The sequence below is a fragment of the Leptonychotes weddellii genome, chromosome 1, assembly GCF_054177405.1.
Source record: "Leptonychotes weddellii isolate Sample4059 chromosome 1, ASM5417740v2, whole genome shotgun sequence".
Classification (NCBI taxonomy): Eukaryota; Metazoa; Chordata; class Mammalia; order Carnivora; family Phocidae; genus Leptonychotes; species Leptonychotes weddellii.
The window spans coordinates 6036174-6049130 of NC_138369.1; the positions used below are offsets into that span (position 1 = coordinate 6036174).

A 12957-nucleotide genomic window follows, 5' to 3' on the forward strand; every position below is an offset into this window, starting at 1 on the left:
TTTTGAGATGAAAAGATTACCCCCTCCCCTAGCTGCCTGCCCAGGGTCAGTTCAGAACTGGTGTCTTCTGGGGCCCCTTCACCTTGCAGGGGATTGGTGGGAGGGTGTCCAGGAGGTGGGGGGATGAGGCAAGGATGGGTGGCAGGAGGCAGGTGCTGGCCAGCAGAGGTCACCCATCCAGGGAGTGATCAACATGGCCGACGCACCCCGGACTGTACTGATCTCAGGCTGCTCCTCGGGAATTGGCCTGGAGCTCGCAGTGCAGCTGGCTCATGACCACAGGCAGCGCTACCAAGGTTAGAGGCTCCAGGGTGGGGCCAGGAGGGGTAGGGGTGGGCATGGCTTCTGAGGACCTTCAGCCCTCTTGGCACCATTTCCACTAGCCCATCCCATCAGCTGTATGTGTGGGCTTGAGGAGGACCCAGGACACATGGAGGCCCCCTTCCCACCTCTGCTCATGAATCATTCCCTCATCCAACAAATATTTCTTGTGCACCTACTGGGTGCCAGGCACCATTCTAGGTGCTGGAAACACAGCTGTGAACAAAACAGACAAAAATCTCTGCCCTCAGCTGTGGTGTAGTGAGGGAGGGGAGCGAGGACAGACAATAAACAGATTTTTTAAATTGTATAATATGTCTAGTGCTAATAAGTGCTAAGAAGCAAAGTAAAGTAAGGATGGGGTACGGTAGGAGGTGGGGGGTAGGTGATATTTTTTAAAGGGCTGGTAGGAAGGGCTTCCCTAAGGTTCCACTTAGGCATTCCCTAGGACTCCCCTCCCCCACCCCTCCCCAGATTACTGCTCCAAGATAAACCTCTTAAGTGACCCTGACCTTGGGGGTTTAAGGGGGACCTCTAAATCTAGGGACTCAGCCTCCTGCAACTCTGGAGTAAATTGCCTCAGTCTGCACTCCACCCACGGGAACCTCTGACCCAGAGCAGGCTGGAGCTGAAGTGGGCAAAAGGCCGCTACTTAAGAGGAGGTTGCAGGGGGCAAGGGCATTGCCCCAGTTGGCAGAGCTGCTTCTCCCAGCCCTCTGCCCTCTGTCTTAGAGACACACACAGCTTTAGATGTGACAGACTGAGTGCCAGTGTGCAGGGAAGCAGTTGTGCTGTGTGTATCCCTGTGGACAGGCAGATGAGTGAATAAAGCTGAAGGATGTTTATTGTGTGCTTACAATGTGCCAGGTTCTGATCTAAGTGTTGTGCATCTAGTAAGTCTTTTCATTCTCATATCACCCCTATGAGGTGGCCACCAACGTTAGCGCCATCTTAGAAATGAGGGAACGGAGGCACAGAATGCCAAAGGTCCTTCCCCAAAGTCGCCCCGTCAGAAAGTGGTAGAGCCTGGATTTGGACCCAGGCAACCCAACCCTTGGGGCCACACTTGTCACATGTATGTATGCATGTGGTCCCATTCATCTGTGCAACACCCATGAATCACAAAGGCCCACAGACCGTATGAACGTGTGCCCCGGGGCTGTGCATGTATAATTGTGGGTACATGCATGAAGGGTACAAACATGGATACATGGGTTTGAGCTCAGCACTCCCAACAAATCCAGGTTCAAATCTCAGTTCTAACACTTACTAGTGGTGGGACAGACAAGGAACTTCATTTTGCTTAGCCTCAATGTGTTAATCTCTATGATACAGATAATAACTTTACCTACTTATTCTGGCTACTATTGCTAAAGAACAAATCATTCCAAAATTTCTGGTGTAATAGAACAACGGCAATCAACTATCTCTCATGGTTTACAAAAGTCATAAATTTGGAAGGGCACAGCTAGACAGTTCTCACTCAGAGTCAAAGGCTACAACTAGAACAGTTGGGGGCTAGTCCGAGGCCTGGGCAGGCATCTCTCCTCCTTCTAATAATCTCAGGTCTTCTCCATGTGGTCCCTCTATCTGGCTAGCTTGGGCTTCCCCCCAGCATGGTGGATTCAGGATAGCTGGGCTACTACGAGGTGGTTGAGGATTTTAAGAGTGAACATTACAAGGGTGCCTGGGTGGCTCAGTCAGCTGAGCATCCGACTCTTGATTTTGGCTCACATCATGGTCTCAGGGTCGTGAGATCGAGGCCCACATCAGGCTCCACATTCAGAGTGAAGTCAGCTTGGGATTCTCTCTCGCCCTCTCCCTCTGCCCCTCCCCCCACTCCTGTTCTCTCTCTCTCTCTCTCAAATAAATAAATAAGTAAAATCTTAAAAAAAAGAAAAAGAGTGAACATTACAGCAAACAAGGCAGAAACTACAATACCTTTTCCGACCTAATCCCAGAAGCCACACAATGTTACTTTCACCATATTCTATTAATTCCCAGCTAGTCACAAGATTCAAAGAGAGGAAAATGAGATTTCATGTCTTGAGGGGGAGCAGCAAAGTTCTCAAAGAGCATATGTGATGAAAGATGTTGTGGCCATCTTTGGAAAATAAGTCCGTTGCCTAATCATAGGGTTCTCATGAGGATTAGAGACAGTGCTTATAAAGGTGTTTAGCACAGTGTTTGGCACATAGTAGATATTCAATAAATTGACATTTCTGTGGATGATGTAAATGTGGCTATTTGTATTTGCATGTACGCACAATGCACACATATTGACCCTAAGTAAGTATGCATTTCTTTTCTTAAGGCAATATGTTCTATATTTATTTTAGTGCCTTACTCACTGGACTATAAATTCCATGAAGGCAGGGACTTTGCCTATCTTATTTCATGCAGTAGTCTCAGCACCTAGAATAAGGCATAGTGTATACTAAGTACATGCTCAGTAAATGTTGGATGGAGGGATGGAGGGATGGAGGGATGGATGAAAGTACATGTAAATGTATGTACACAATATCCATTTGTGGTTGTGTAGTGAACGTAGGTGTGTAAACCTTGGTTCTCCATCCCTCTGTGACTGCTCATGCAAGATCATGGAGATATGTAAGTGAATGCTCAGGGGAAATGAACCCAGTGCTTGCCCCAACTCTTTTTTCTGTCCCCAGTGGTGGCCACCATGAGGGACCTGGGAAAGAAGGGGACACTGGAGGAAGCTGCTGGGGATGCTCTGGGGCAGACTCTCACCGTGGCCCAGCTGGACGTGTGCAGTGACGAGTCAGTGGCCCAGTGTCTCAGCTGCATCCAGGGAGGGGAAGTGGATGTGCTGGGTGAGACTGAACAGCCCCTGGGGTCACTCCCCCCTTCCCTGACCTAAGCTCAGATCCTCCTCACAGTGAATCCTCTCCAGGGTCTGAGCACCAGCCTTCTTGCTTCACCAGCAACTGCTAGCCCTGGACAGAAGGGATAGACAAGCTGGCTAAAAGCCCAGGGTACCAGTTTATTAGGGTTACAAGAAATAAACTGAGTCCTGGGAGTGGATTTTATGGAATAGAACATCTCACATTTGGGGAAAACCATATTTAGTTGGAAAAGTTACTTTGATGAGTCATTTGGGGAAGGGACATGATGAAGAAGCAACACATGATCCCTCAAAGACCTTCTAAGGAGGTGGGTGTGGCTGTTTTGATGCAAATTGGGGTCAGAGCTAAGTTGCTCTTGCATTAAGGGGAGGCTGCTCCCAGCAGCCTTTCTGCCAACCCAGGGTTCAGGGTCCCCACAACAAATGCTAAACTCTATGTAAAGATCATCAGGGCTCCACATTTGTCCATCAAGATACCCTGGACTGGCCCTGAATTTGGAGTAGGGGGAGGGATAATTCAGGGAGTGTCCCTAGAGGAGTGACACTAGAAGGGTTGGGGGGACCTCAAAGTAACCTTCAGTCCCATCCTTAGTGAATAATGCTGGAGTGGGCCTGGTGGGGCCCCTGGAGGGGATCAGCCTAGCTGCCATGCAGAACGTCTTTGATACCAACTTTTTCGGGGCTGTCCGTCTGGTCAGAGCTGTCCTTCCTGGCATGAAGAGAAGGCGAAAGGGCCACATTGTGGTGGTCAGCAGTGTCATGGGGCTGCAGGGTAAGCCCTGGGAACCCACCCCTGGGAGTCCTCCTAGCATCTGACCCTCCCTAGGCTGGAAGAATGGCAAATAGGTTTTAGTTCATATTCCAAGTGAGCCTGTGTTGAAAAGGATTCTGAAGCTCTATGGGACACATTTCTAGATTAGATTATGTCTGCCATGGCGAAAGAATAGGCAGTAGTATTATAAATGCTGCCAATGGGCATCCACATCCAGCATCAACCTTACTTCTGGACGCCTCTAAAAATCTCTCCCTTGGGGCGCCTTGGTGGCTCAGTTGGTGGAGCGGCTGCCTTTGGCTCAGGTCATGATCCTGGAGTCCCAGGATCGAGTCCTGCGTTGGGCTCCCTGCTCAGCGGGGAGTCTGCTTCTCCCTCTGACCCTCCCCCCTCTCCTCTCCCAACCATCTCCCCCAAACCAAAGGAACCATCAGAACGGACTCCTTTTTTTTTTTTTTTAAGTAGGCTCCACAGGCATGGAGCCCAACTCAAGGCTCAAACTCACAACCCTGAGATCAAGACTTGAGCTGAGATCAAGAGTCAGGCACTTAACAGACTGAGCCACCCAGGTGCCCCAGAACTCCTTTCCTGTGATGTTTTCTTGACAAACTCCTTTCCTTGATGTTTCTCTAACCAAGCCCCAGAGATAGCTTTGGGGCTCTGAGGTTCTTCAGAAAAAGAGAGCAGTAATTGTTTAGTGATGTCTGCTATTGGCCTACTATGGAGGCCACCTATTTGCCATCCATGCTCCTGGGTCTTTCCCCCTTGAACCCCTCTAGACTCCCTTCCTCCCTGGAAATTCCCTGGGATCTGCCCCCACCTCCTCAGCAGCTCCCTGAAGAATCCACCTTATTTTGTTTTTTTGTTTGTCTGTTTGTTTGTTTGTTTAAGAATCCACCTTATTTGTTACCCCGCCATGGGGAATCTGTAACTACTACTCAGTCCCATCCCTTTGGCCCCTCTTCCAGCTGCACCTCCTCACCTCAGGGGCCACATTCACTCTCAATAAGGACAGATAAGAACTCTGCTGAATCAGACTTGCCCTCAGGGACCCTGGCAATCCTATGCTCAAGTGACCCAGAGGTTTAGAGGATGGAGGGAAGTAGAGTTTTCAAGAGCTAAGGCAAATGGAACACTGGGAAGACGTAGCATATGGCAGCCCAAGAGCCTCATCCTGAGCATGTGGGCTCATCCTTCAGCATATGCTCCTTTCACACATACATACACTCATCATGTTGGCCCTAGATACCCCCCATTCTGATCTTCAAACCCTCTTTGCTCTGTCTCCTGAAGACCCCATGTCCCTCTGGACCCACAAGCCCATCACCAAGACACCAAAGGGCCCAACCTCCTCCAATCCTCTCAGGTGTCCTGTTCAATGAAGCCTACGCAGCCTCCAAGTTCGCCCTGGAGGGATTCTTCGAAAGTCTGGCTATCCAGCTGCTGCAGTTCAACATCTTGTGAGGCGGGCATTTGGGCAGTGAAGGAGGGGAATGGGAGACGGTGGTGGAGAAAGATGAGGGAAGGGGAGGTGGTGAGGGGAAGCGGGCTGGGAAGGCAGTGATGGTGGGAAAACCAGGCAGTGGTGAGAAAGTGGAATCAGGAATGAGGGAAATGGAGTTATTGGAAGAGGGTGGAGCAGTATGGGGGATGGATAGTGGAAAGACTGGGGGAACCAGGAAGGATGAAGAATGGTGAGAGAAATGGGGGAAGAGAGGAGGAGAGGGACAGTAATGGGGCAGCAAGTGGGTTGGGGTACCAGACCCCCTACCCCTACCGATGTCCCCAGCATCACCCTGGTGGAACCTGGCCCAGTGGTCACTGACTTTGAGGGGAAGCTCCTGGAGCAGGTTTCCACAGCCGAGTTCCCAGACACTGACCCCGACACCCTGCGCTACTTCTGGGATTTCTACCTCCCCACCTCCAAGGAGCTCTTTCACTCTGTAGGACAGAGCCCACAGGATGTGGCCCAGGTGAGTGGGGACCCCAGAGCCCCAAGACATGGCTCAGGTATGTGAGGGTGCCCCACCCTGCAAGCCCCCCACCCTGAATTCAAGAGCTCAGGGCTCCACCCCATAGGTCATTGTCAAGGTCATCGGCTCAACCAGACCACCCCTGCGCCGACAGACCAATGCCCGCTACACCCCGCTGGTTACACTCAAGGCTGTGGACCCCTCAGGCAGCCTGTACGTACGCACAACCCACTGCCTACTCTTCCGCTGGACACGCCTTCTCAACCTTGGCCTTCGATGTCTGGCCTGCGGCTGCCTCCGATTCCGAATATGGCCCCGGTGAGCAAAGCCTCAACCAACCCTCCCCACCTCTGAACAGCCAGGCCTCTTCAGTTTACACCCATCTCAGAGGCCAGTACAGACCTTTCCCTCCTTCCTTCCTTCCTTTCTTCCTTCCTTCCTTTCTTTCTTCTTCCTTCCTATCTTTCTTCCTTCCTTCTTATCTTCCTTCCTTCCTTCCTTCAGCAAACTCTGCCTGACCCACTCTGTGCCTGGGCATTGCTGGGACCCCAGAAATTCCTCAGCATCCACGCACACACCCCTCCATGGTCAGGGCCGGGGCAGAGAGAGGGACCCTTGGACCCTGGGCTGAGGAGCACAGAGTAAGGAGCTGGAGCTATCTGGGAAGGCAAGGGAGGCATCCTGGAGGAGGGGACATTGGGGCTGGACCTTGAAAGATGAGATAGATTGCCTCATTCAACCTCTGGACTTTATTATCTTGGGCCTGGGAATACAAGGATGATCTAAAACCCCCTCCACATAGAACTGAGTTGACTAAGGGGTCTTCAGACTTTTCTGGCCACACACTCCCTCAGCAAAATGTTTGTGCACTCACCAGCAGTGCATGTATATTTTTTCATAAAATATATATTTGTAACCACTAGCAATCACTATATTAAATATTTAATAAAGCTCAATTTCTTATGTATGAATAAAAAATTAAAAAACAATAAGGTCCACTTCACACACATTAGAATGGCAACTATAAGTAAACCAAGCAAACAACAAAAACTCTTGAAAATAACAACTGTTGGTGAGGATGTAGAGAAATTGGCACTTGGGCACTGCTGGTGAGCCCTTAGGCACTGCTGGGAGAATGTAAAATGGTGTAGTCACTATGGAAAATGTATAGTAGTTCCTCAAAAAATGAAACAGAATTATCATGTGACCCAGCAATCCCATTTCTGGGTATTAACCAGAAGAATTGAAAGCAAGATCTCAAAGAGATATTTGCACACCTGTGTGCAGCATTACTCACAATGGCTGAAAGGTGGAAGCAACCTCATCCCTGTGTCCATCAACAGAAGACTGGATAAACTCAATGAGGTATATCCATACAATGGAATATTATTCAGCCTTAAAAAGGAAGTAAATTCCAACACCTGATGCAACATGAATAAACTTTGAGGACATTATGCTCAGTGAAATAAGCCAGACAGAAAAAGGACAAATAATTTCTGATCCCACTTAGATGAAGTCCCTAGAGGAGTCAAATCCACAAAGACAGGAAGTAGATGGTGAGAGCCAGGCGGGTTGGGGTGGGGAGTCAATGTTTAGTGGGGAGAGGGTTGCAATTTTGCAGGATGAAGAGTTCCGTGGATGGACAGTGTCATGGCTGCACGGCAGTGTGAATGGACTTATACTAATTAACTGTACACTTAAAAATGGTTAAGATGGTAAATTTTGTGTTATGTATATTTCATCACAATTAAAAATTTTTTAAAAGCAATAGGGGTCCAAGTTTCTTGGCCGTCGTGTGGAGAGTTTGGAAGCAAATGGACTCTGGGTGTAAGTGTTGACCCTGCCTCTTGTTCACTGGGTGACCCTGGGCAGGTGACTTCCTGGTGTCATCTTCCGGAAAGCAGAGCTAACAATAACAACACTGAAATGATAGGAAAAGCACCCTGCTCTGTTTTTCCATTTCACTTGGAGCTTTTGGTGTGGTTCGTGCTTAGCTACCACCTTGGAATGCTAGGCTCCAGGCAAAGGTGTTTTAATTAATGTTTGCTCTTGCAGCCTTGTTAGATAGAGGCACTCAGAACCTGCCCAGTTCATAAAATGAGGAAACCAAGGTTGTCCAGAACAGAGGGGAGGGACAGGAATCAAGCCTAGGTCTGTCCAACTCAAAGTCTATGCTGGTCCTCAGGGGTCTCTAGTAACCTCTTCTAGGGAAAGAGAAAATGAGTCCAGAGTCCGCGAAAGAGGTCTCTTTGAGTCAGTGCAGAGATAATGGGGCTACTTAATATTTTTGGTCAAATGAACCCCTTCTTTCCCCTCCCTGACATTGGATTTTTGAAGCAATATTGGAATACCTGCAAAAGAATATTTGAAACTAGATCATGATGATGGTTGCACAGTCTTGTAACTATATTAAAACCACCGAAGTGTGTGTTTTAAAATGGCAAATTTTATGGTATATGAATTATCTCAATTTAAAAATTAAATACATGGGTTTTTTTAAGATTTTATTTATTTATTTGAGAGAGAATGAGAGAGAGCACATGAGAGGGGGGAGGGTCAGAGGGAGAAGCAGACTCCCCGCCGAGCAGGGAGCCCGATGTGGGACTCGATCCAGGGACTCCAGGATCATGACCTGAGCCGAAGGCAGTCGCTTAACCAACTGAGCCACCCAGGCACCCTAAATACATGTTTTAAAAAGAATATATGAAGCACACATACGCAAGAGGTCTTTGGATTGCCAGTAGGAGGCATCAGCAGGAGATGAGAGTCTGGGAGGAGAAAGACCAGAGTATTTCTCCCACAAGCTCCCTCCATGGGGGTCACTGTGCATTAGCAGCATCTCTCAATCCATCGGAGACCACAGCTCCAGTTTCTGAGAACCACTCCTTCCCTTTGCCCCTTTCAGCTAAAGATGGTGATGGGACCCCACAATTGCCCGCAGGATGACACTGCACTATTCACAGTAGGGCTACGCACCTTCTGTCTTCACCTTTATAATTGTCCCTGTCTTCATTGATCCCCAAATTACCCACTTTGAGTGTACTATCTCTTTCCATCCAGGACTCCGACTAATGTAATGTATGTGTGTGAAAGAGCAGGGGAGCAAAATGCACACACACTAGACCACCATCAGACTCCACCATTAGAACGTAATTGATATTTGCTGCCTGCCTTACCCCAAAGGTCTCCACCATCCTGATTTCTATGTCCAACATTCTCCTGTTTTTCAAGAAACTCCCTTAAATAAATTATTTCAAAAGACAAATTTGGGGTGCCTGGGTGGCTCAGTTGGTTAAGCATCTGCCTTCTGCTCAAGTCATGGTCCCAGGGTCCTGGGATCCAGCCCCTTGGGCCATCATCATTGGGCTCCCTGCTCAGCGGGGAGTCTATTTCTCCCTCTGTCCCTCCTCCCACTCGTGCTCTCTCTCTCACTCACTCTCTCTCAAATAAATAAATAAAATCTTTTTTAAAGTTTTTTAAAAAATATTATTTATTTGTCAGAGAGAGTGAGTGAAAGAGAGAGAGCACAAGCAGGGGGAGTATCAGGCAGAGGGAGAGGGAGAAGCAGGCTCCCCACTGAACTAGGAGCCCGATGAGGGACTCGATCCCAGGACCCTGGGATCATGACCTGAGCCAAAGACATATGCTGAACTGACTGAGCCACCCAGGCACCCCTAAATAAATAAAATCTTAAAAAAAAAAAAGACTAATTACCTTCTTGCCAAGAAGGAAAAGCCATCATAGCCACCATAAGTGAAGCGAAACTCACTTATTTACAGGTGGGGCATACAATATTCCAAACCCCATACTCACAGACTCTTGGTGTGAGGAAAATACCAGGCCATCTCCCTCAGATTCCCTTGCAGCTAGGGAGTGAGCAAGTGGCCCCGATTCCACTCAGCAGATGTACAGATTTAGATTTGAGAACCCACCACCAAAGGAGGGAGCAGAAGGGACAAGGGCGTTGCGAGCGCCCAGGGTTGTCAGCAAAAGCCAGAGGTGCCGGCTGGTTTCAGGAGAATGATTTAAGCTGTGGCCTTAGCTGCTGGCCTGCACCCTTACTTTGTCCCTTTTCATCTTCAAAGGCTGGTGATTTCATTAGCCACCAATATATCCACCTGATAAATCCCTTTGCGGCTTAAATCACCCTGAGTCAGCTTCTGTTGCATATAAGGAAGAATCACCACCAATCCAGATGGCAACACAAAAGCAAATGCAGGGGAGGAGGGGGGACTGTTATTATAGTCTAGCTGGATGCTCTTGCCGACCAACAGAAATTGGCCAACGTTCAGAAGGTGTTGAAGACGCCCTAACCCTTGTTCTTGATTTCTACACTCCCACCCGCCCCTCTATCTTCCCCATCTTAGCAAAGTCTGTTCTAGTTGCTCATGCCAAAAATCTTGGAGTCATCTCTACTTCCTCTCTCTCATACCTCACAACTAATCAGATCTTGTTCGCTTGACCTGCAAAATATATTCAGAACCCAACCATTTCGCAACACCTTCTGGGTCCCCACACTAATCCAACCACCAGCATTTCTCAGCTGGAGTATTGCAGCAGTCCCCTCCCCGCTCCCACCTTCTGCTCTTGCTGCCCCCTACAATTCATTCTCCACACCACAGCCCAGAAGATCCTTTAAAAACAGCTTTTGAATTGATAAAATGCTCAATGTTTTTAAAAATCAATAGATATGTGTATATGTATGTATAAAAGAATATTTTAAAAGCAATTCTCCCAGCCTCCTCTTTCCCTCAACCGCCTAATTCCTGACCTCCCCACCTCGAGTTATCTATCCAGGTTTTCTTTCTGATTATACCAGAAAAAAAAACTGATAAATGGATAAGCAAACTGTAGTATATACATACAAAGGAATGTTATTCAACCTTAAAAAGGAAGAAAATTCTGGCACATGCTACAACATGGATGAACCTTGAAGGCATTATGCCAAGTGATATAAGCCAGACACAAAAGGACAAATACATTATATGATTCCATTTATGTAAGGTACATAGAATATGCAAATTTGTAGACAAAAAGTAAAACAATGGTTAACAGAGGCTTGGGGGGGTGTGGAAATGGGAAGTTAGTGTTTTATGGGGACAGAGTTTCAGTTTAGGAAGATGGGGCATTCTAGAGATGGGTGGTGGGGATGGTTGCACAGTGATGTGAATGTGCTTGATAGCATTCAACTGCACACCTGAAAATGGTTAAAATGGTAAGTTTTGGGGCGCCTGGGTGGCTCAGTCGTTAAGTGTCTGCCTTCGGCTCAGGTCATGATCCCAGTGTCCTGGGATCGAGCCCCGCATCGGGCTCCCTGCTCAGCGGGAAGCCTGCTTCTCCCTCTCCCACTCCCCCTGCTTGTGTTCCCTCTCTCGCTGTGTCTCTCTCTGTCAAAATAAATGAATAAAATCTTTAAAAAATAAAAATAAAAAAATAAAATAAAATAAAATGGTAAGTTTTATGGTGTTCAGATTTTACCACAATTTAAAAAATAAATATGAAGTATTTTAATGGAAAAACAGAATATGTATGAATCTACACATGTGTATATACATATATGTATTTATTTAACGTTTCACAAAAAGCTGCATACTATATACCTAAATGCAAACTTTAGTTCTTTCCTTGAATAATATGTCTTAGAAGCATTTCCATATCAGCCCAAGCAGACATCCTCATTCTTTTGCACAGCTACAATATATTCCATTGTGTAGATGGACAATAATTCATGCAACTGGTCCTGTACTGATGAATCTTTGGGCTCTCTCCAATCTTTTCCTATTATGTATGAATAACCTTGTTTGCATACATCATTTCACACATGTGCAAGTATTTCTGTCTTGGGATTACTTGGCCAAAGTAACTATGTATTTGTCATTTTTATGAACATTATCAAATTCATCTCTATTGGGAAGGACTGATGTCCATACGTTAGCATGGTCACTTCCCCACAACCTCACCACACTGCACATTATTAGTCTTCTACATTTTGGCCATTCTAATGGGTAAAAATTACTATTTCATATTTCTCTTATTTCAACTTGCATTTCTCTTATTATGAGTGAAGTTGACTTTCTTTTCATATGTCAAAGAAACTTTTTTTTTTAAGATTTTATTTATTTATTCATGAGAGAGAGAGAGAGGCAGAGGGAGAAGCAGGCTCCCAAGGAGCAGGGAGCTCGATGCGGGACTCGATCCCAGGACCCTGAGATCATGACCTGAGCCGAAGGCAGACGTTTAACCATCTGAGCCACCCAGGCGCCCAAAGAACCTTTTGTATTTCATTTTTTGTGAACATTCTGACCACACATTTTGCTCAAGTTTTTCTATTGGATTGTTTATATTTTTATTATTAATTCCTAGAAACCCTTTACATATTATGGAGATTAGGGAGACTGTAATTTGAAGTGCACTTTTCCCCTATTTTTTCCAACATTCCTGTGATGTCATTTTGCCTTATTTATGTCATGGAATTATTCACCCTTCGTATTGTTGCTACCTTTGGATTTCAAATCAGAGTAACAAAGGACCTACCCAGACTGATTCTGTTAAAACAGAAAAATAATGTCACTCATCTTTTCAAAAATTCTCCAATGGTTCTCCTCTTACTTAGGTTCAAATCCACAACTATGAGGCCTCCTACATGATCTGATCCTTGAATATTAATCTCAAATTATCTCCCACTCTCTCTGTTTCACCCACTTTGTTCTAGGGACACCGACCTCCTTACTATTTCTTAAATACTCCATGCACATTCCTACTTCAGGGCCTTTGTACTTGCTGCTCCATCTGCTAGAACAATTTTCCCAGATAGCCACATGGCTCCTTTCTTCAGTTCACCTTTTCAGAGAGGCCACAAGATAGTACCCTGTCACTCTGTCCCCTGAACCTGCTTTACTTCTCATCACCTGACATATACTAGTTATTTGGTTTTTGCTTCTCTCCCCCTACTAGAATGTCAGCTCCATGGGGAGAAGACTGTCGTATGCTCAGCTACATCCCCAGCACCCACAAGAGTATGTGGC

General features: G+C 46.8%; 1 protein-coding gene across 1 annotated transcript; it reads left to right on the plus strand.

The window, feature by feature from the left end:
• Positions 1-131: 131 nt before the first annotated feature.
• On the plus strand, positions 132-7686 carry RDH8 (retinol dehydrogenase 8). The gene is made up of 6 exons (XM_006746593.3): positions 132-296; positions 2994-3155; positions 3780-3959; positions 5326-5419; positions 5749-5932; positions 6039-7686. Exons 1-6 carry the CDS (start codon positions 194-196, stop codon positions 6252-6254), a joined length of 939 nt encoding a protein of 312 aa, XP_006746656.2. The 5' UTR covers positions 132-193; the 3' UTR covers positions 6255-7686.
• The last annotated feature ends 5271 nt before the right edge of the window (positions 7687-12957 follow it).

Bases quoted from the DNA above. Each gene is read 5' to 3' on its own strand.
- RDH8 (XM_006746593.3), top strand. From the start codon at position 194: ATGGCCGACGCACCCCGGACTGTACTGATCTCAGGCTGCTCCTCGGGA. The intron at 297-2,993 runs GTTAGAGGCTCC...TTCTGTCCCCAG, and splicing joins CCACAGGCAGCGCTACCAAG to TGGTGGCCACCATGAGGGAC. The intron at 5,933-6,038 runs GTGAGTGGGGAC...TCCACCCCATAG, and splicing joins GCCCACAGGATGTGGCCCAG to GTCATTGTCAAGGTCATCGG.